This window comes from Salmo salar, chromosome 22, assembly GCF_965601325.2.
Source record: "Salmo salar chromosome 22, fSalSal1, whole genome shotgun sequence".
Lineage (NCBI taxonomy): Eukaryota > Metazoa > Chordata > Actinopteri > Salmoniformes > Salmonidae > Salmo > Salmo salar.
The window spans coordinates 23,436,734-23,458,576 of record NC_138312.1 but is presented as its reverse complement, the minus strand read 5'-3'; the positions used below and the strand labels follow the sequence as shown (position 1 = coordinate 23,458,576).

The 21,843-nt window shown below is 42.7% G+C and overlaps 1 protein-coding gene across 3 annotated transcripts in view; it reads left to right on the top strand.

Annotated features, from left to right (window-relative positions):
- Positions 1-18,182, top strand: part of camk1b (calcium/calmodulin-dependent protein kinase Ib) — an 85,214-nt gene extending 67,032 nt beyond the window's left edge. For all 3 annotated transcript variants that reach the window (XM_014166753.3, XM_082967428.1, XM_014166752.3), the window contains exons 3-12: positions 9,957-10,088; positions 12,942-13,016; positions 13,937-14,075; positions 14,529-14,655; positions 14,997-15,072; positions 15,220-15,332; positions 15,808-15,886; positions 16,050-16,137; positions 16,339-16,486; positions 16,858-18,182. In XM_014166753.3, the coding sequence (XP_014022228.1) occupies positions 9,957-10,088; positions 12,942-13,016; positions 13,937-14,075; positions 14,529-14,655; positions 14,997-15,072; positions 15,220-15,332; positions 15,808-15,886; positions 16,050-16,137; positions 16,339-16,486; positions 16,858-16,961 (1,081 nt within the window). In that variant the 3' untranslated portion in view covers positions 16,962-18,182. The remainder of the gene's footprint in view (positions 1-9,956; positions 10,089-12,941; positions 13,017-13,936; positions 14,076-14,528; positions 14,656-14,996; positions 15,073-15,219; positions 15,333-15,807; positions 15,887-16,049; positions 16,138-16,338; positions 16,487-16,857) is intronic.
- The last annotated feature ends 3,661 nt before the right edge of the window (positions 18,183-21,843 follow it).

Genomic DNA, 21,843 nt, shown 5'->3' with positions numbered 1-21,843 from the left:
GGATTCCTGGAAGTGCTTTCTGATGAAGACAACCAAAGGTAAGGGATTATTGACAATAGTATACAAGACTAGATGTGATATGCGATTGTTCCAAGATGGCGCTGACCTGTAACGTTAGCCTATTTTTCAGAGTATCGCATCCCCTTTCATCGCAAAGTATGATTACCCAGTAAAGTTAATTTTAAATCTGGCATTACAGGTGCTTTCAAGAGATATTCATCTATAAATCTTAGAATGACAATATTACATTTGAAAAATGTTTTCGAATAATAATTTAGTAAATTGTAGCTCTGTTTCATCGGATGCATTTGAGGGAAAATAGTTAGTCAACGTTACGCACCGATGTAAAATGCTGTTTTTATATATAAATATGAACTTTATCGAACAAAAGAATGCATGTATTGTGTAACATGATGTCCTAGGAGTGTCATTTGATGAAGATTGTCAAAGGTTAGTGCTGAATTTAGCTGTTTTTTGGATATTTGTGATGCATGTGGTTGGTCGGAAAATGGCTATGTGGCTACTTTTACAATATACTCCTCTAACATAATCTAATGTTTTGCTTTTGCTGTAAAGCCTTTTTGAAATCGGACAACGTGGTTCGATTCAGGAGAGGTCTATCTATAAAACGATATAATTTGAATTTTTTTTAAATTATTAAATTTTGTTATGCTAATGGCGATATGATTTTTCGCTGGATGTCCGTCCCGTATGCGGCCGCACAGGGGTTAATTTTGAGTGTGACTCCAAATCCAGACCTCCATGGGTTGATAAATTGGATTTCCATTGATTATTTTTGTGTGATTTTGTTGTCAGCACATTCAACTATGTAAAGAAAAAAGTATTTAATAAGATTATTTCATTCATTCAGATCTAGGATGTGTTATTTTAGTGTTCCCTTTATTTTTTTTAGAAGTATACTTGCGTACTATTGTTTGTACAGATGATCGTGGCACCTTCAGGTGTTTGGAAATTGCTCCCAAGGATGAACCAGATTTGTGGAGGTCTACAATTTATTTTCTGATTTCTTTTGATTTTCCCATGATGTCAAGCAAAGAGGTACTGCGTTTGATGGTAGGCCTTGAAATACATCTACAGGTACATGTCCAATTGACTCAAATGAATCTTCTATAGCCATGCCATAATTTTCTGGAATTTTCCAAGCTGTTTAAAGGCACAGTCAACTTAGTGTCTGTTAACTTCTTACCCACCGGAATTGTGATACAGTGAATTATAACTGAACTAATCTATCTGTAAACAATTGTTGGAAAAATTACTTGTGTCATGCACAAAGTAGATGTCTTAACCGCATTGCCAAAACTCTAGTTTGTAAACAAGACATTTGTGGAGAGGTTGAAAAATACGTTTTAATGACTCCAACCTAAGTGTATGTAAACTTCTGACTTCAACTGTACATGTGGGTAGAGTTATTTAAGTGACTTATGCATAGATAATAACAGAGAATAGCAGCAGCGTAAAAGAGTGTGTGGGGGCTGGGCAATGCAAATAGTCTGGGTAGCCATTTAATTAGATGTTCTGTATTCTTATGGCTTGGGTGTAGAAGCTGTTTAGTGCCTCTTGGACCTAGACTTGGCACTCCGGTACCGATTGCCATGCGGTAGCAGAGAGAACAGTCTAAGACTAGGGTGGCTGGAGTCTTTGACATTTTCTTTGCCCTTTCTCTGACACCGCCTGATATAGAGGTCCTGGATGGCAGGAAGCTTGGCCCCAGTGATGTACTGGGCCGTACGCACTACCCTCTGTAGAGCCTTGCAGTCGGAGGCCGAGCAGTTGCCATTCCAGGCAGTGATTTAACCTCTCTGGGAAATGTGGGACACCCCGCCAACAGCCAGTGAAATAGCAGAGCGCCAAATTCAAAACAACAAAAATCTCATAATTCAAATTTCTCACACATACAAGTATTATACACCATTTTAAAGAAAATCTTCTGGTAAATCCAACCACAGTGTCCAATTTCAAAAAGGCTTTACGGCGAAAGCATAGCATTAGATTATGTTAGGACAGCACCTAGACAAGAAAAACCACAGCCATTTTCCAAGCAAGGAGAGGCTTCACAAAAACCAGAAATACAGCTAAAATTCATCACTAACCTTTGATGATCTTCATCAGATGGCACTAATAGGACTTCATGTTACACAATACATGTATGTTTTGCTCGATAAAGTTCATATTTATATCCAAAAACCCCATTTTACATTGGCGTGTAATGTTCAGAAATGTTTTGCCTCCAAAACCACCGGTGAATGAGCGCATCAATTTACAGAAATACTCATCATAAACTTTGATAAAAGATACAAGTGTTATGCACAGAATTATAGATAAACTTCTCCTTAATGCAACCGCTGTGTCAGATTTCAAAAAAGCTTTACGTCGAAAGAAAACTTTGCAGTAATCTGAGTACAGCGCTCAGACATCAAAACAAGCCATACATATACCCGCCATTTTGGAGTCAACAGAAGTCAGAAATAACATTATAAATATTCACTTACCTTTGATGATCTTCATCGGAATGTAACGAGGGTTACTACAGTTTGCGTTACTGTAATTACTGGTAACTCTTTCCTGTTAGCCAAAACTATATAAGGATGTATTGCGTAATATCCGCTTTGTTATAGTTTTGTATGGTGTACACTCAAGTTGGCTTGTCAGGACGATCAAGATATTCCCGCTCTGTCTGAGCTAGAGTGCGCCTACAACTGTAATCAATAAGTACAGAGATTAAACTGTGAGTTCGGAAATCTTACCTGTTGTCGTGCGTGGTTCACGTCTCTGTGTGAGTATCTTATATCTATGAGAGGTCTATTCTTAAGCTAGCAAGTCTTCCTAGCTGTGCCTATCTCCTTCATGTGTGGATTAGAAGATCTCTCCAGTAATAACTAAAAGTACCCCTCTTCTGAAGAAGGCTCATGCCTTAACTTGATCAGCCTTTTCTCTAATAACACGTCTTTAGTTTTAGCCCTGTTTTCTGTGGCTGGCACAAATGTAAGCATTTCGGTCAGCCTGGGTTTATTTTCAGAGACAAAAAGCAGGGGAAGAGAAGCAGCCACTTTGATCAGTCTGGCGGAGGGGTGGAGGATAGGATCGAGGGATGAGGAGAAGAACGGAGGAAGGAGAGAAAGCAGGGGAATGAGTGCGGTCTCTTTAATGAGCTAACCAGGACCATTGTTTCTGTCAGGCAGGTGTACATGTTATTAGAGGTGCTGAGGGAGGTTTGGCATGTCCACCTCAGTAGGGCTATAGCATGGGTGCCAGACAGTGGGTTTCTGGTCTGTCGTCACTGGCTTATGCAGGAACAGACTGGCGCCCCGGGCTAGCTGAGAGCTAACCCTGAGGGGGATTAGTACCACACAGAGAACTGTCATCCTCACTATATGTAACAGGCTGTCACTCATACTGATAAATACAGCTCTATCAAGGTTCTCTTATCCTATCTTTTGTAGTCATGGCTGTCATTTCTTCATATCTCATTTTCTCAAAGTAGAGCTGAGGACACAAGTTCCCGACTGCTGAATTATGAAACATAGCGTGGTTATTTGTTGTTGTTGTAAGAAACGATTGCTACGAATGGCATGGTGGAGAGGGTGTGGTCAGCCAGGTGGTGTTGTCTTGGACATGGAGGTCCTGAGTAGTCCTCTCCCTGTGTGGTACCTCTGAACCAGATGGCTCTCTGTGGGCCTGGTTGACCTTTCCTTCGCCTTGCTTCATTTGGCTCATATGTTCTTGTTTCCTACCTGCTTGGCCAAGAGTCTTAGTTGTACAGATGGCTCGGTTGGTGAATGGTGCAGACAACACCAGGCCCATGTTCAGCAGGAAGGAAATAAGAGCAAATGCCCAAGATGGTGAATTCCTATCCCAGTTCCCCTTACTAATGAGGAGCTCTGTGTCTGCTTCCCAGAATCTTAAACACGAGCAGAGACTGCTCTTATCTTAGCCTGGTACTACTTCATTTGACCTTTATTTCTGCCTCAAGACCACACTCGTTAGTGTGTGTGTGGATGGGTGTTTGCCTGTGTGTGTGTTTGTTTTGTATCCGTGTACGCGTTTTCTGTGTGCGTGTGTGTAAGAGAGTGTGTTAAGCTTTGAATTCCTTTGATGCACAGCAAAGTCATTAAAATCATAGAGTGAGAGAGAGAGAGAGAGAGAGAGAGAGAAGGGAGAGAGACCAAACCACACTCACAGGGGGGTTGCTGTTAGCGACGGAAGCTAAGCAACACCAAGTCTTTATTTTAAGCTCTATTAGCAGACAGAGAAAATGTTCTCTAACACTACTCTGCTGCCAGCCACGTAGAGATTAAATGGCTTGATTATTATAATGTTAGTTTTTTGTTTAATGTAAATCAAATACCCTTTGCTTGTCAGTGTTAATGTGTCATAAGAACAGATAGGAGAAGTGTTTCAACTTCCCCCGTTTTGATAAAGACAAAGCTCTGTGCACATTCTGGCCAGTACGTCCTGTTTTAGTGTATTTTGCTTCTTTGTATTGTGTGCTTGATTCAGTGACTGTTTTATTGGTACATAATAACGTTTCTATTGGTTGGTAATAAGGTATTGTATGACATGATGACTGTGTGATGACTTGGAAAGATACTATGCAAGTCTGTTAGTTCTGAACCTGTAGTTTGCATATAGATTATAGCCTTTACAAATAGTAGGCTATAGTTTGCATGTAGCGTATAGGCATGGACATGAATACAGATACAGTTGTTTGCATAATGGCTGTGAAGCGATTACTTATACACGCACTGTACCATGGCTGTATATAGTATACTGTGTGCATTAGAGCTGGTGTGTATGTTCTGCAGACCTACAGTAGTGAAGGGGTGCTAGCTCTACACTGCAAAAAGTGAAATCTAAGCAAGCCTGAATATCTTATATTAAGTGATAATTTCCTTAAAATGTGTCTTTTCCAGTTTTTCTTACGAAGCTATATTTTCTAATGTCATTGGCAGATATGTGTGCTTATTTTAACCTAGCATAGGCTTAATACAAGTCATTTCTTATTTTAAGATATTTTTAAAGATATTTTACCTTAATCACCTTAATATCCTGAAAACTATCTTGAAATAAGATAAATTACATGTATAAAGCCTTTTTTAGTTTACAATATGCAAAATGATCTAAATATCTGCCAATGATGTTAGATAATTTAATTTGGTAAGACAAAACAAGAAAAAAATAAAACATTTAAGTGAATTATGACTCATTATACAACGGGTGGGTCAAGTCCTGAATGCTGATTGGTTAAAACCGCATTCCAGTCGGTGTCTATTCCACAAGTTACCACCGGCTAACTTGTGGGGGGCCGCCAGGGTGCTGTAATCCCAAATTAAACAGAGGTAGAAGTTTGCAAAACCAAGAAACTGTTGCAACTGCACCCTGGACGTTGGTTGAGGCCAATCCACCACTGCTTTCACCTTTCCAGGATCCATCTGAATATTGCCCTCAGCAATGACATATCCCAGAAAGGTGATAGAAGAGCAGTGGAACTCACTTCTCGGCTTTCACAAACAATTGGTTCTCCAGGAGGCCCTGAAGGACCTGTCTGACATGGAGTACATGTTCTTGGGCAGATCGGGAAAAAAACAGGATGTCGTCCAGGTAGACGAACACAAACCGGTTTAGCATGTCTCGAAACACATCATTGACCAAAGCCTGGAAGACGGTGAGTTCAAATGGCATGACCTGGTACTCATAATGTCCACTGGCTGTGTGGAAGGCTGTCTTCCACTCATCCACCTCGCGTATCCGAACCAGGTGGTAGGCATTACGAAGGTCCAACTTGGAAAACATGGTAGCCCCCTGGAGAGGTTCAAACGCCAAGGAGAGAAGAGGTAGGGGGTAACAATTTTTGACAGTGATATCGTTAAGTCTCCGGTAGTCAATGCATGAGCGCAGGGTCTTGTCCTTCTTCTCCACAAAGAAAAACCCTGTACCGGCAGGAGATGCAGACGGACGGACGGCCCCAGAGGCCAGAGCCTCTTCTATCTACTTCTCCATAGCAATGGTCTCTGGTCTGGACAGAGAGTACAACTGACCCCGAGGTGGTGTAGTACCTGGTAGAAGATCAATGGCGCAATCATAAGGATGGTGTGGGGGAAGGGAAGTTGCACGTGCCTTGCTAAACACTTCCAGGAGGTCATGGTATTCCGTGGGGATAACAGAGGCATCCACAGTCTTGCTAACATCCAGAGGAAGGCGACTAGGGGAAGGCTGTGCTGCTTGAAGGCAGTGGGAATGGCAAAATGGGCTCCAACCCAGGATGGAGCTTGTGGTCCAGTCAATCACAGGATTTTGTTTTTGTAGCCAGGAAAATCCCAAAACAACCGGAACATGGGGAGATGCAATGAGGAGGAACTGTATGGTCTCACTGTGGTTACTAGAAACCCGTAATTGAACGGGCACAGAACTATGGGTGACTTCCCCTATAGAGCGGCCGTCCAGTGCCCTAGCATCATTTTACATTTACATTTTAGTCATTTAGCAGACGCTCTTATCCAGAGCGACTTATCCATGGGGACAGAGAGAAGCTGAGAGGGAATACCAAGCTCCGAAGCAATAGTGGCATCCATCAAACTTTCATCAGCCCCAGAGTCAATGAGCACTCGGAGAGACTTAGATTGGTCTCCCCACAGCACAAGCAAGGGTGTGCGGGTGATGGGAATTAGAGAACTCCCAGTCTGACTCACCATAGTACTGGTACCCACTAGGGACAAGGGTTTCCTAATAGGGCAGGTCGCTATAAAAATGTCCTGCCCCTCCACAGTACAGACAACAGTTATTATTCATCCTCTGTGTGTGCTCTCAAACTGATAGCCTAGTTCTTCCAACTGCATAGGCTCAGGAGTATCCAACTCACCCATCGTAGATTCACGAGAGAGCTCAGGTGGCTTCAACTCCTCTCGGAAGAGCTGCCTTCGGAAACTTCCAGATTCCATAGGAGGTGAACGTGCCATATCGGGTGCACGAGTGTGGCCGAGACCAGACCTCCTGTCACTCTTGCGTTCCCTTAGGCGTCCATCAATTTTAAGGCGATAAGGGAGTCGAGGTCCACCGGCAGTTCCCGAGCAGCTAGCTCATCCTTTACCACCTCAGATAATACGTGCAGAAAAGTATCGAAAAGAGACTCCGGATTCCAGGCACTCTCGGCAGCCAATGTGCAAAAGTCCATCGCGCAGTCTGCCACACTACGGGAGTTTTGACATAAGTCAAGCAGTTTGCTGGCCGCCTTTCTCCCAGATACCGGAGATCAAAAACCTCTCAACTCTGCCATAAATTCCTCCAAATGACCGCAAATGGCAGATTGTTGTTCCCAAACTGCCGTAGCCCAGGAGAGCACCCTTCCTGACATTAGCGTAATTATATACGCTATCTTTGATCGTTCTGAAGAAAACTAAGGATGGCTGTAGCTCAAAAATAAGCGAGCACTTAGAAAGAAAACCCTGGCAGGTACCAGGATTCCCTGAATATCGTTCTGGAGGAGGTAAGCGGGGTTCATGGGGAGTCGGGATAGGCTGTACAAACTCACCACAGATAGGGAAAATATTACTGGGTGATTGAGGTTTTTCAGAGGTGGCAGACAGTCTCTGAGTTAACTCGCTGATTTTCTCCATAATAGCCTTTGTCGTGGCATTCTGTCAAGGAACTGAGCCCTTCCAAAAGGCCCTGTAGCAACTCCTGATCTCTCCCAATGGTGACTCCCTGCAGGGAGCTGGTCCAAGTCTGCTGGGTCTGTCATGGACAGTTCGTACTATGGCGAGACCCAGATGCAGACACAGGAGGCAGATGGTTGGAGTCTTACAATATATTAATATTTATTAATCCAATACGGTAAGGCAAGAGAATGATCGTGGACAGGCAAAAGGGTCAAAACCAGTTCAGAGTCCGAAGGGTACCAAAGGGCAGGCAGAATCAAGGTCAGTGCAGGCAGGATGAGCAGGAAACACAGGGATAAATACACTGGGGAAAATAAGCGACACCTGCAGGGGGTGCAGACAATCACAGGAACAGGTGAAACAGATCAGGGCGTGACAGTGTTAGAAGACAATACTTTTTCACTTGGACTAAAGCTTCAATAAAATTGGCTTTGAGTGTATTTTTTACTCCCTCCCCTAGGGACCCTGCCTGGCTATGCTTATGTAAAAGTGTTGGTTTCAAACAGTGAGGATCTTAAGGCTCCGTTGGGACACTAGACTGTCAGCATAGTGACAGACTGTCTTTAGAAGCTCTGAAGCAAAATGTTGATTTTAGAGACTGACTGTGAAGGGACAGTTGGCTGTTAAAATACATTTCTGCTAGGATGCTTGACTATGTGAACATTTGGCTGTTTTAACTGTTGACTGACTGAAATACTGTTCACTAATTGTTAGTTTAGTTGACTGTTTGACTAGTACCGTAGTCTGTATTGAAGAGCACAGCTGTGAACTGTTGTGATAGGTGTGTGTTTGGATAGTGTCTATGTGAGTATGTGCTGGTATTAGTAGTATGTTGAGACAGTTTAGTGTTGAATAGCATCAGGTCCAGGCGTCTTCCCGGACTTCTGTCTCTTGGTGATGATAAGAACATCCTGTTTGGATCAGCTCAGTAAACACACCCACAACTCTGCTCTGCTCCATCTCAGCCAAGACCCACAGCACATCACTGAACCAAAACCACTTGCTCTGTTCTTATGAATTAGTCATCATACTGCATAGACTTGTTTTCTTAACATCCCTCAGGATTTTCTGCTTTAAGAGCGATCGATGTTGTTTGGTTATGAAATACTTATAGGTGATTAAATCTTTGTAGATGTTTTTTTCTAAGGCATCGTTATCAGTCATACATCTAAATGTACTGTTTAGACTAGATCCTGTTTACTGTATGTAATTACTGGCTAATCCTGAAACAGACTGGCAAGCTTATGAGATCATCATTATCATGATTATCATTATGTCATTATCACTGGTCTTTTTTGGAGAATGATTGCACTCTCTGCTATTTCTAGTCTGGTCCCTCCTGGATGGCTTCATAGTTCAGAATGGCAACTGCCCCAGATTCTAGAGAGGAATTTGAACTGGTAACCTCCCCACCCCCTGATGCAGGGCCCAGAATCATAATGATCAGTTTAGAACAGTGCTTCCTAAGTGGTGGACTGTGGCCAGTCCCCTGGGTTGCAGCTGGGTTCCGTTTCCACAGTAGTTAGATCATTGGTTCCCAAACGTTTTCCATCATTGGGGAACATCCTCACTCTCACTTTCTCGCACACACTCTCTCTCTCTCACTCTCACTCTCACTCTCACTCTCACTCTCACTCTCTCTCTCCCACTCTCTCTCTCCCACTCTCTCTGTCATTCTCCATTGTGTCTATCTTTCTCACGAGTTGACCTATGGTGTTTCCCAGATGATGCATCAGCTGCCAGCGGTATGTCATCATGGCAAAAGCCTCCTGGGTCACGGCCAACAGTGGGTTTAGAATCTGGCCAGAAATATAGTATATTTTATCTAGTGAGACTAGAAAATTGTTTTATTTGGGTAAAATTGCAAAAAAGGTTTTGTAACCGCTGCTTGTTGAGACAAGATTGCGAGAGGTTTTCCAGCTCTTGTTCCACTGACTTCAGAATGGGTACTGGAGCACTGATAATATACATAGTAATGTCAACCCATATCCTCCCAGGCAAATGTCTAGTTTTCTCAGTATTCATTTATTGGAGAAATAAAGAAAATATTTTATTGTATCTAGGCCTCTTAGGAACATTTAGAATGTTTTGAATGGACAATGGGCTCCAACTGTAGAGCTGGGTTCTTTCTGGTTCATAACCTTTTACAAGGACTTTTTCCTCTGTTTTCTCTTGGAGGGATGGCCTGGATTACTGATTAAAATGGTTGCTGAGAAAAATGATGTGAGTAAGATGTGATTGGCAGTCTGTGATGTCTTTGGCTGACCTGTCTTTGTGTTTCAGGGGGGCTTTCTCCGAGGTGGTCCTAGCAGAAGAGAAGAGGACACAGAAACTGGTGGCCATCAAATGCATCCCTAAGAAAGCCCTGGAAGGCAAAGAGAACAGCATAGAAAATGAGATCGCTGTCCTGCACAAGTGAGTGATGAACACACACACATTTACACGCCCTTGTTGCTTATTGATGTTAGGGGAGCAAGTGATTTAACTCTGAGACAGATAGTGACTACAATTGCAGTAATGACAGTCTGGTTAAAATACCTCCCTTTAAAACTGTGGAATTACGGACTAAGCCGGAAACTATGAAACTTGAGGGGCTTAAGCTATTTATAGTGCTCTTGTTACCTGGGTTACATGAGACACAGAGGCCTAGTGAATATACAGGGATATTTCTAGAGCTGAGATGTGGGGACGAGAGAGAGATTGTGAGTGAGTGAGAGAGAGAGGGAGAGACAGAAAGAGAAAGAGACAGAAAGAGATACAGAGAGAGACCTTAAACTCCTAAAAGTCAAATTAAACCAGAATTGTAACATTTTCATTGCAGATCACCTCAATCTTCTAGTAGTGACACAGCCTCCTACTCTTCCCATTAGTGTATTCCCATGAGGTCATGAACTGTCAGAGAAACCTGAAGTGAGATTCTGAACTCTGTCTGTCTGTTTACCCAATTACTCAAGGCAAGATGGCTGCCTCTTAATGACGGTGTAAAACATCTGTTAGAGAACATCACTACTGCATCCATGAAACAACTTGTCTGACGACTCAAAATGAATTCTTCCTCTGCCCTATGTTCGCTACATACTTCAGTCCGAGACTGCCATCGTTGAAGTTGTTTGTGGTGACGTCAAAATTAGGGGTGTTATACAAAACAAAGTCATCAGTGATCGGATCATCTCTAACCAATCAGAGTATCAAAGCCAATGACGAATTTTCAAAATGCAGCTTTGTGTTATTGCTCTGGCCCAACCCATCAGTTTCTGGGACCAATCAGAATGGTTAGAATGTGCTCGCGTTCTAGAAATCGTTGGGGAGGTACTCAGATCCAGACTCATAGCGGAGAAGAAACTAAAGTCCGTGGCCGTGGCATAGCGTTTGGCTGGAGCGAGGATTTTGGGTAGTAAGGCAATGAAACAAGACAAAGCTGCTTAGTCACCCAGAGTTGCATCAGACAGCATGAAGTAAAAAAAAGTGTAGAATATAGTGGATAGTTGGTATCAGTGGGAAGGGTTGTGGATAGTTATCTGTTAACGGTCTGTAATCAACACAAAGCCTCTACAAACCTCTTCATGGTCCCTCATAGATCTGTAACATCACATGGCAAAGTGTTAATCAAGTTTAAACAAATAAGAGGGACAGTTTCTTACTTCTTACTGAGAGAGCGAGATAAGGATAACCCTTTAGAGCTGTTGAAGGGGCTGTGCCGCTAACTTCCCTTACTCTACTCTAGTTTAGCCTACTGTACTGTACTGTATGTATCCCCTCAGAGTCCTGCACAAAACCATTAGTCAGCCCCTGTATGGAGCAATTCATTACCTCTGCTCACTCTCTCAACTCAATAAAACACTTTACAGAGACCATAATGAAATTGAAAGGCTTTTATAATCTCCCTGTTGTCTCAGTTGGATCCCTGCCAATGATAATGTGTTGTGATTTTCCCCAGGCAGCAATGTTTCAGACAGGGCATAGGAACACACGTGATACAAAATTGATACTGCGGTGCGGTTCCATTTTTGTTTTGGCCTCTCTTCGAGCCGTGCCAGTGTGACAAGTGTCTGTCATCACTGGGGTGCCTGCCGTCTCAAAATGTAGTGACACAGATGGACGGACTATCAGTAGCTTAAGGGGAAAGCAATGTATTCTACCTGCGCTGTGCCATGATACTTTGGTGTAGAGAGAGAGACACCTATTGATAGAGGAGCTACTCTGTTGTAGTCATAGGAGGATTTGGCCTTGTGTTAGAGCATTGTTAGCTTTCTACCCCATTCATTGTTCCTACACTCAAGCTGAGCTCAAACCAAAGATTGAAAAATTACAGTAAAGAAGATTGTGAGGAGTGTCTGAGTGAGAGTTAGTGAGTTAGTGAGTGAGTGAGTAGTGAGTGTGTATGTGTGTGTGCATGCACCTACACGAGTGCGTGTCTGGGGGTGTGTGTGTAAACAGTCTTTCTCAGTCTTTGCGTGTAAGATGAAGTGTTTTAGGTGGGCAGCATGGGGCTGATGGAAGAAAGCCACCTCCAGAGCCGTGACTCACCTGCTCAGTGTTCTGTTCTGTCTCCACGCCAATGACTCTCAGGGGGGCGTCAGAATACACTGCTCAACCAATTAGAGAGACGCGTGCCACCACACAGTCTGACAACACTGGCAACACAACTCCAGCTCCAGCTTAAACTAACATTAGTGAAAGTTAGTATCATACATATTGTAATCTCTCGTAGACGGACTGTGTAACCAGAAATGGTACCGTAGAGCTGTCATGATACAATGGAAGATGTGAGATAACGAGCAGCATTAGTTCCGGTGCTTTGGACAAATCACGATTTCGCAGGTGTTAGCATCTTTCGAATTTCAGAAGGGGAGGGGAGATTTTGACTATAGATTTGTCATAACTTGCAAAGAGAGAGGTTGGAGCTCCTCTTTCCTTCTCTTAACATGGACCCAGAACTTAATCAAGCATCTGACCAATTACATGAGACTTTAGCTCTGGGTTAACCAAGATTATATATAACCGAGATTATATATAAAGTACCCTTTTAATATAATATAATACTTGTTCATATAAAGTGCTCCCTATGATGTTTATTTAGATACAGAATTAATGAGAATGATCTCAGAGAAAATCACAGAATGCTATTTTTGATGATCACACGTTGTCAGACAGTTCTGTATTTCTAATGGTAATGTACAATGTTTGTGACTCTCTCTCTCTCTCTCTCTCTCTCTCTCTCTCTCTCTCTCTCTCTCTCTCTCTCTCTCTCTCTCTCTCTCTCTCTAGGTTAAAACATGCCAACATTGTCTCCCTGGAGGATATATTTGAGAGTAAATCCCACCTCTACCTGGTTATGCAGCTGTGAGTGATCATCCCGCTGGCTTTATTACATGCAACTATCTTTTTTCTCTCTCTATTCTCCTTCTACCCATGTTACCCCTTTCTGTCTCTCAACCAACTCACTCTCTGCCTTGTGAAGAGGCAGCCTTCAGTTTGTAAACTTTCAAGATTATTCCTCTGCAATGTATGTGTGTTTGCATGTGTGTATTAGACTCCCTGCCTGCGCTGTCTCCCACCCGTTCTCCAATAATTACTCTCTGAGCTCAGGGGCCTTTCTGTTGACTGATCCCAACAGAAGTCAAGTCACAGACTGCCCCCCACCCACACACACACACACACACACACACACAGCATCGTGCCTGCTGACAACCACTGGGGAATGAATATGCCCTACACCTGCAGCCTCTTTGCCCCCCACCCATCTCTCTTCCTGAAATGTCAGAAGGTGTGGAGTGAATGAGAGACAGAGAGAAAGAGTGGTGTGTGTGAGAGAGATAGAGATTGCTTTTACTGTTGAAAACAGTGGGTGGTGAGATGAAGGGGGGGTTGTGTTCACTTTAGCAACACTGCCGTAAGGGCAGTCAGATTTAACCAAAGAACAGTTGGGGGTTCGCACAAATAAAAATCCCCTTTATCTCTCTCTTTCTCTTTCTTCCCCTCCTTCCCTCCTCTCTCACTATTTTTCTCTGTCCCCTTCTCCATCCTCTGTCTCTTTCTATCTCTCCCTCTCCCTCCCTCTCTCTCTATCTCTCTCACTCTCTTTCTCTCTCTCTCTGGGAGGCAGCATGACATGGCTTTAGCTTGTTGTTAGAGCTGAAACAGAGGGTGGGTTCATCTAGGAAGAAGCAATGCCTCCACCTAGTGGTGATGTAGGCTTATAGCAGGGAGTTAGATGGACATACATTGCAGGTGTACATCACGCCTTCCTCCTCTCTGTCCAGCGTGTCTGGTGGGGAGCTGTTTGACAGGATAGTGGAGAAGGGCTTTTACACAGAGAAAGATGCCAGCAAGCTCATCCAGCAGATCCTGGACGCTGTCAAATACCTCCATGACATGGGCATCGTACACCGCGACCTGAAGGTGAGCCTGGGTCAGGGGTCAAGGGTCAGGTGGCGTGTATGACAGTGAAAGAGGAGATTTCAGTGTTTAACACTGGAGTCATTTACCTTCTTCTTTCTGTCCAATGACTGAATAGTCACAAGACTGGATGTATGATAGCCACTCTATAGGATGAAGACACCAGGTGTGCTATGAAAATTGCAACTTTGAATTTCAACCATTTTACTATTTTGCGATTAGTGTATTACAAATTACTAGAGGTTTAAGGGTGACCTTATAGTATGGAACATGTTTGTTGCCTAGGCACATGATGCCTTTGTCCCAATCATTCTACAGTGCCTTTAAATGAGATTAATTATCTTTACTCCTCTAATGAGCTAATTTGTTTACAGGCAGTTCAGCAGCGTGTCTGTGTCTGTTTATAAAATGTTAGTGAACAATAAAGTTGATTGAATTCTCTGTCTTCTTTTCCAGCCGGAGAACCTTCTGTACTACAGTATGGAGGAGGACTCTAAGATCATGATCAGTGACTTTGGCCTGTCAAAGATCGAGGGATCTGGAAGTGTCATGTCCACAGCCTGCGGAACACCAGGATACGTGGGTAAGGAGGACTGGTACTGATCAGTACATGCCTTTGTGTGTGTCTGTCTATGTTTCAAGAGCATGATTTCTATGATTTAGGGCACTTTTCTATCCGTATTGCGGAAATCCAGCATTTTAGCGTGGTTTAAATTGAAAGGCATTGTTCCCGCGTTAGCGGAGACTGCACTCACTGTAAACGGTTCAATAGGAAATTACCTTTACATTTATAGCGCTACAATCGCATCAGCAATACAGAGTGAAAAGAGCCCTCTGTTTTGAGAGCAAGCGCCCACCCAGTGATCATGTCAGGCTAAATGTGTAATGATGCTGATGAACACACTGCTCTCTTATCGTTGGCAGCCCCTGAAGTGTTGGCCCAGAAACCCTACAGCAAGGCGGTGGACTGTTGGTCAATCGGTGTCATCGCCTACATCCTGTGAGTCATGGGGTTGGACTGGCTCTTTCACTTAGTCTTTCTCCTACCAGTCTTACTGTGTTACACTAGTTTCCACTTCATTGTTTTCAACAATCAACTCATTCCCTAACTCTCACATGATGCCTTTGTGCTCTTATTCTGACGCAGTTTGTGTGGATACCCTCCGTTCTATGACGAGAACGACGCCAAGCTTTTTGAGCAGATTCTGAAGGCTGAATATGAGTTTGACTCTCCTTACTGGGACGATATCTCTGACTCAGGTCCAGTAGACCTATGTTGTCATTATTAGTTCTGTTTGTCAGCAGTTTCATATTATTGGAAATGACTTACCTTGGTCTGGGGTTTGTTATGGTTTGAGTGTTCCTGCCAAGCTGTCAGTGTGTGTGTATGAGATTAACCATAATACACTCACTGGCCATAGAACAATCACTGAGGCCCTGTGAGATCACCATTACATAGAGCTCTGGGGGTCATGGTAGAGTACATAGTCCTGTGGGGAGTTTCTGAAGTCAGGCCAAAGGCACATGGCCAGTTTATGTATTTTACTGTCAAGTCAGTCTGGACAGTGTTTCTGCTGTAGTGAAGCTCCTTTTACTGTAGTAGCCTAGGAGTCTATTTCTGCTTCAGCTACCTTTTTATTCTGTTTAAGAAGCATCATTAGGTATATTTAATGTGTGTTTTAAAAAAGACATTGCCTTTGAGTTAAATATATGACTTTTCATTCTGTGTTTTCAGCCAAAGACTTCATAGTCCACTTGATGGAGAAGGACCCCAGGATACGCTACACATGTGACCAGGCTCTGCAGCACCCCTGGTAGTGCACACCATCTTCTCCTTCACAATACACACACACACACACACAACGCAACTTTATCATGTCGAGAATAACCGACTAAATGTGTACTTTTACCAAGTGTTTACCTGTTCTTGTGACAACCAGCAGAAGCTGTCCTCTCATGTCTTTCTCTGTCCCTCAGGATCGCTGGTGACACCGCTCTAGATAAGAACATCCATGAGTCTGTCAGTGCTCAGATCAGGAAGAACTTTGCCAAGAGCAAGTGGAGGGTGAGTTACTTTTTTTGTGCATCTGGTCCTCATCAAAATGCAAATACATTTTTGCTGGTGTGCTGTGTTTAGTATATTAGTAGAATACTAAAGATCCTGCAGTATTCAGCTGACTATTATTAAGTCAGTACAGTTGTTATGGCATTTATCATGTATCACTTTTCAAAATTCTGATCTTAATTAATATGTTCTGCCCTGCAGCAAGCGTTTAATGCCACGGCGGTGGTGCGTCACATGAGGCGTCTGCAGCTAGGCACCAGTCAGGAGGCCACCAGTCAGACCACGCTGCCCAGCCCCCTCAGAGCCCACCTGCTGCTTTCTGAGGCCACAGAAACAGAGGACACCACCGGTCAGTGGGTCAAAGCACCGTCACACCACACAAGTTAGGACTATTCAAGTGTAGCAAAACTTATTCGAATCTGTGGAGACACGACCTGATATTGTGAAAAATACTTAATTTTGCTGTTCTGTTTTGTTCATTCATCCCCAGTGGGTCTTGTTGCTAGGTACAGTATGTTTCCAGAAAATAACCAGTCCCCTTCACAGTGTATTAGGCTCACGATTACGCACATCTCAAAACATTGTCTCACTCAGTAACACTTTGATATGTAATCCTTGCCTAGTGTCCAGGCTGAAAAAGGCTAATAAGAGGCAGATTTATAGTGTAGAGTTTTCAGATCTATGTGTGGTGATCATCCTCTCTCTCTCTATGTGTTCCAGAGTCTCCGTGTGAGGGGGGCTGCTCCCAGAGTGCTGATGGGGGGGCGGAGCGCGACCACCTCTCCAACTGCACCTACCGCTGCCATCCAACCAGCCGGGTCTGATCCCTGCTCACCCGGGCCACGCGGGGCCAACCAATGACTTTCCCATTTACCTCTGGAGACCAGAGAACTCCCTTGTCTGGCCAGAAATACAGAGTTGTTCCAGCAACCCGCCACCAGGAGGGGCAGGCAGGTTATGAATCCAGGGTGGGGAGGAGGGAGGAGGGACTCGATGTCAACAGAGGAGGTCATTTGAACTGATTGGGTGAGAGTGGAAGATGAGATGAGAGGGGAGAGGAAAGGAAAGGAGGAGAACATTGAGAAAGAGAGGTGTGGTGCCCAGAATAATCCTGGCTCATATATTTTGGTAGCGGGACAGAGCTTGGACAGGGTTTTACTCATCCTTTTAAAATGTGCGTCTGCTTTTTATATCTCTGCATTTATGTGCATGGTGTTTTCTATCTTCATTGTCTTTCCACTTTGACAGAATCCACGGATGATATCTGCATGATGAGGTGACAGGTCCCCTTGCATGTTGGCAGAAGGTGTTTTATAGCGTGAAGAGTCTATTGCAAAATCGTGTATGGTAGTAATCATTATGTTATAGTTCCTGTACTGCAGATACACATCTTTATGACCTTAATGAATTTAGCGCTTCAGCATTACATTTGTATGGCTTTGTTGTATCTTAATATAATTTTTTATATATAAATGTAGCCCTAGATGCATTCACCTAATACCACATCTGGATAATCAATGTGAGAATACTCCATCCATTGGGCTAGTATACGATAGACCCAGCATTTAGCTAGATCTGTTCTTTCTTTCTTCTTTCTTTCCTCAGCATGGTTGTGTTTCACAACTGTAAGTTTGTGGTTGTGCTTCCACCCCAAGCTTATAACAGAATAAGGCTTTCTGATTTTAATAAATTCAGCACAGGGACTTCTTCTCTATGGTGCCTTTAGAACAATATCAAATGTTTATTTTCTGGTGGCTTTTAGAAATCTGAAGATACATCTCTATATCTCTGCACAGTTAAAGGAGCATTAGCGACTATTTCATTGTATGTTTGTATATATTTCAATGTGGCAATTCTATCGTTAAATACAGACTTTCACCTTGGTCCAGATCTGTCCAGATCGCTTTTCCAGTTGAGAAGTGTAATACCCTGGAGATAGACTTACATACACAGCCATTCATCTTAGTACTAGTTAATACTTCATTTTTTCAAGCCTTTGTACCTGTACAGAGACAACTTAAATTAAAGAATGTAAATATACATTTCATTGTCTCACCTCATCATTTCTTCTCTCTCACCCATCATAATTAAGCAATAAGGCACAAGGGGGTGTGGTATATGGCCAATATACCGCGGCTATGGGCTGTTCAACTGCACGACGCAATGCGGAGTGCCTGGATACAGCCCTTAGCCGTGGTATATTGGCCATACAGTATACCACAAACCCCCGAGGTGCCTTATTGCTTACCAAGGTAATTAGAGTAGTAAAAATAAACGTTTTGTCATACACGTGGTATACGATCTGATATACCATAGCTGTCAGCCAATCAGCATTCAGGGCTTGAACCACCCAGTTTATAAGGTCATTTAGAACATCCTTTTGGTTTCCTAAAAGAGAATGCAGGATTTTAAATCAAAGCATTTCACTTTACTCATGTGTTATTGTTCTTTTGTTTTTTCAACAGTTTAGTTTATATTTAATCCATCATCTTCATACATTTACTGTACTCAAATTAGCTGACGATGCCTCTGCCATATAATGCTCACACTTTTAATAAACACATACTGACTTGATTGAATTCTCTGATGAGAAGGGTACAATGTGTTTCCATTACTAGTCCAGTCCAGTGGGTTGTAGCTCCTACTGTAAGTAAGATTTAGGACTTTTTCACATTCATTTCAATACCCAAGTGAACAAGACTTGGAAGTGTGGCAACGCGAGACTAGAGGGGAGAGGGACATCCTCTCTGTCCTCACTCTAGCTAGTCCAACACACAGGCATTGACTACTTGCCATAGCCTGCATTGCATTCAAAGCTAAATGATTGACACAAATTTGCCTTGACGTTTCCTGTTTCAGTGGCTTTTGTGTAGTGTGTTGGTTCTAAATTCTGATCATTGGCTGTGCTGTTCCGCTTGTTGATATTGAGCTGTCACAACATAGACCTTTTGATTGAGTTTTGCTCTCAGTGTTGTGTACACAATGGTCTATTCTGCACAATGCCCCATCAGTTATTTCATTAAACTAAGAGTAGTGCCATTTTCATGAAGGAATGACTTTCAAATCAAATTACTACAGTGTTAATGGCTAATCACTAAAAAGGTGCCAACATTTGGTTTCATGAGTTGAGATTGACATGTTGGAAACCAATGAGACTGACTACATGTTGAGGTCTTCCAGATAAAGTGGAGGACAGGGACTGATCTCTTTCTGCTCAGTGATGTTCTGAAAATGAAAAGAGAGGCTAACTTGTCCAACCCTAGCTTTCCCCCTGAATGTATTGTTTGATTCTATGCTTGTTTCCTTTGTTAAACTACAGTAATAGTGAGTGCGATCTGTAAAAGACATTTAACAATTTTAACTGTAGCCTGTCCAATTGCTGCGTGGTGTGATCAAAATGTGTGAGAGAGAATAAAACATGTATTGTGCAAACACTGCACAAGCTACACACATTAAAATACTTATTTGTTCTGTATACAGTATAGTGAAATTAGGAATCTTCATACCAACAGATGTTTTATTTTAGATAAATTACATTCACCATATTGGATGCTTGACGTGTGGACAGAGACAAGGGCAGTGCAAGTTGTCATATCTTCAAGTGTGACTAACAGTAACAATTGTGAGTAATTCTTTCAAATGTATTATTGGCTTTATCTTGAATTTAATCTCCACTAATTTGTTTGGATAGTGAAGTAGTTTGTGATAGAGTGAAAATGTCCCTAGAGTGTGTGACGGTAGAGTGTCCGAACAAGGTTGGGCAGATTGGAGGAGGCAGGTAACCCTCTATGTCCACTGCCCAGGGCTTTATTCATTCTGATTAGAGAGAAATAAAGATAGAGGGAGACTGAGAGAGGAGAAGGAGGGGTAGAGAGAGATGAAGGAATAGAAACAGACAGTTCTAGAGGATAGAGTTAAGCATAGTTTAGTAGTTTCTTGTAGCCGAATAGTAGATGAAGACTAGAGGTATTTTAGAGAGAACACTATTTGCACATCACAAGAAGACATTCTAGCCTTACATTCTAGTGGTAAACATTCTGTATACAAAATGTATATGAAGGGCTTCACTGTATCTAAAAATGTGATGGTTATTTGATAGCTGATGTTTATTTGATGAGTTTACACATTGACATTTGCTTACTCCAAATTAACAATCTGAACAAGTCCTTTGATGAGAAAAGTGTATTTAATTATATTTTCTGTTCTTTCTGTTTTTTATTGGAAGTAAATTATATAAATGAATATGTGTATGCATAGTGAAGTATATAATATAGTATTTTCTTGTAAAAGCTACAGTACTAATGCATGGATGCAATGCATCGTGAGCTATTGAATATTAACTGCAGAGTATTGCTAAGTATCAAAGCCAATTATTTTTACTGTACTTTGAACTGGTTTGTAAACGGATGGTATATTAAAACTACTCTGTCTATGCATTGTCTGTCTAACTGTGTCCTGCTTTACAGCTTATTGGCCCTTGAAGTCCATCTTGATACTCAGGCTGTGTCCTAAAAGTCTGATATGATTCTGTCGTTGCAGACAAAGTGCACCAGGATGGTGAATTCATTCAAGTTTCACTCACTTTGGTGATGAATATTTTTTTTCTTTGCTGTTTGGATGTTCAGGTTTCCTGCATAACTACCAGCCATGTAACTTTCCCTCAGATGTTAGTGGTTTATACCCCACTAACCTCAGCCTTCTGAAACTCATCATTCTTCCCCTTATGTAACGCTAGGGCGTAGTGGGTGCAGAGTCAGGAGCAGGAGGCAGAGAATGCAGGGTAGTGTTATTTATTTAACACAACGGCAAAACACAAGCCGCCCCAACAGCGAACTAGAGCGCACAGCAAAACAAATGTGCCCAAACACATGGGACAAAAACAGGTCGGCGCAACATACGCACTCGCACTTCAAAAATACAAATGAGCGTGCATCCACAAGCAATACAGTACCAAACAATCCCGCACACAGAGCAGGCGGGCCTCCTGGCTAAAATAGCCCAACTAATCAGCCCAAACCAAAAACAGGTGCACACATTCAACAAAAAGGGGGAAAAGGAAATTAGTGGCAGCTAGTAGGCCGGCGACGACGACCGACGACGACCCAAACAGGAGGGGGAGCTACCTACGGTAGGAGTCGTGACACCTTAAAAGGGATGGGGAGACTTGGTGGCTTGAATGAAAACCCTAGATTAATGTCAGCAATGTGAAATTATGACCCTGGGCCGGGCTGGGAAGCTGAGTCCGAAGTACAGAGGGATGATGAGAGTAAGGAGAGAAGAAGGAAGGAGAGTGAGGGGGAGTGGGGTGATAACTGAGCAAAATCAAGTGATAATTCAACAAATCAATTTTATTTCAGATAATGCAAAGTGCTCAATGGCCCCCTAGGGAGAACCTTGGGTAGAACCAGAGACTCTCTGTGTGGTCTCACCCTAACCCTACATCTCTGCCTAACAATCATTCCCTCTCTGCATCTTTTCACTCTCTCACCTTCATCATCGTTCTGTCCCTGAACAAGGCAGTTAACCCACTGTTCCTAGGCCGTCATTGAAAATAAGAATTTGTTCTTAACTCACTTGCCTAGTTAAATAAAGGTAAAAAAATAAATAAAAATCCACATCGTCCCACTCTCTATTTTCAATCAGTAAAATTTTCCTGGCAATACCACCATAATTCCTTCCCTATGAGTTATCTTCTGAGACTGCCAG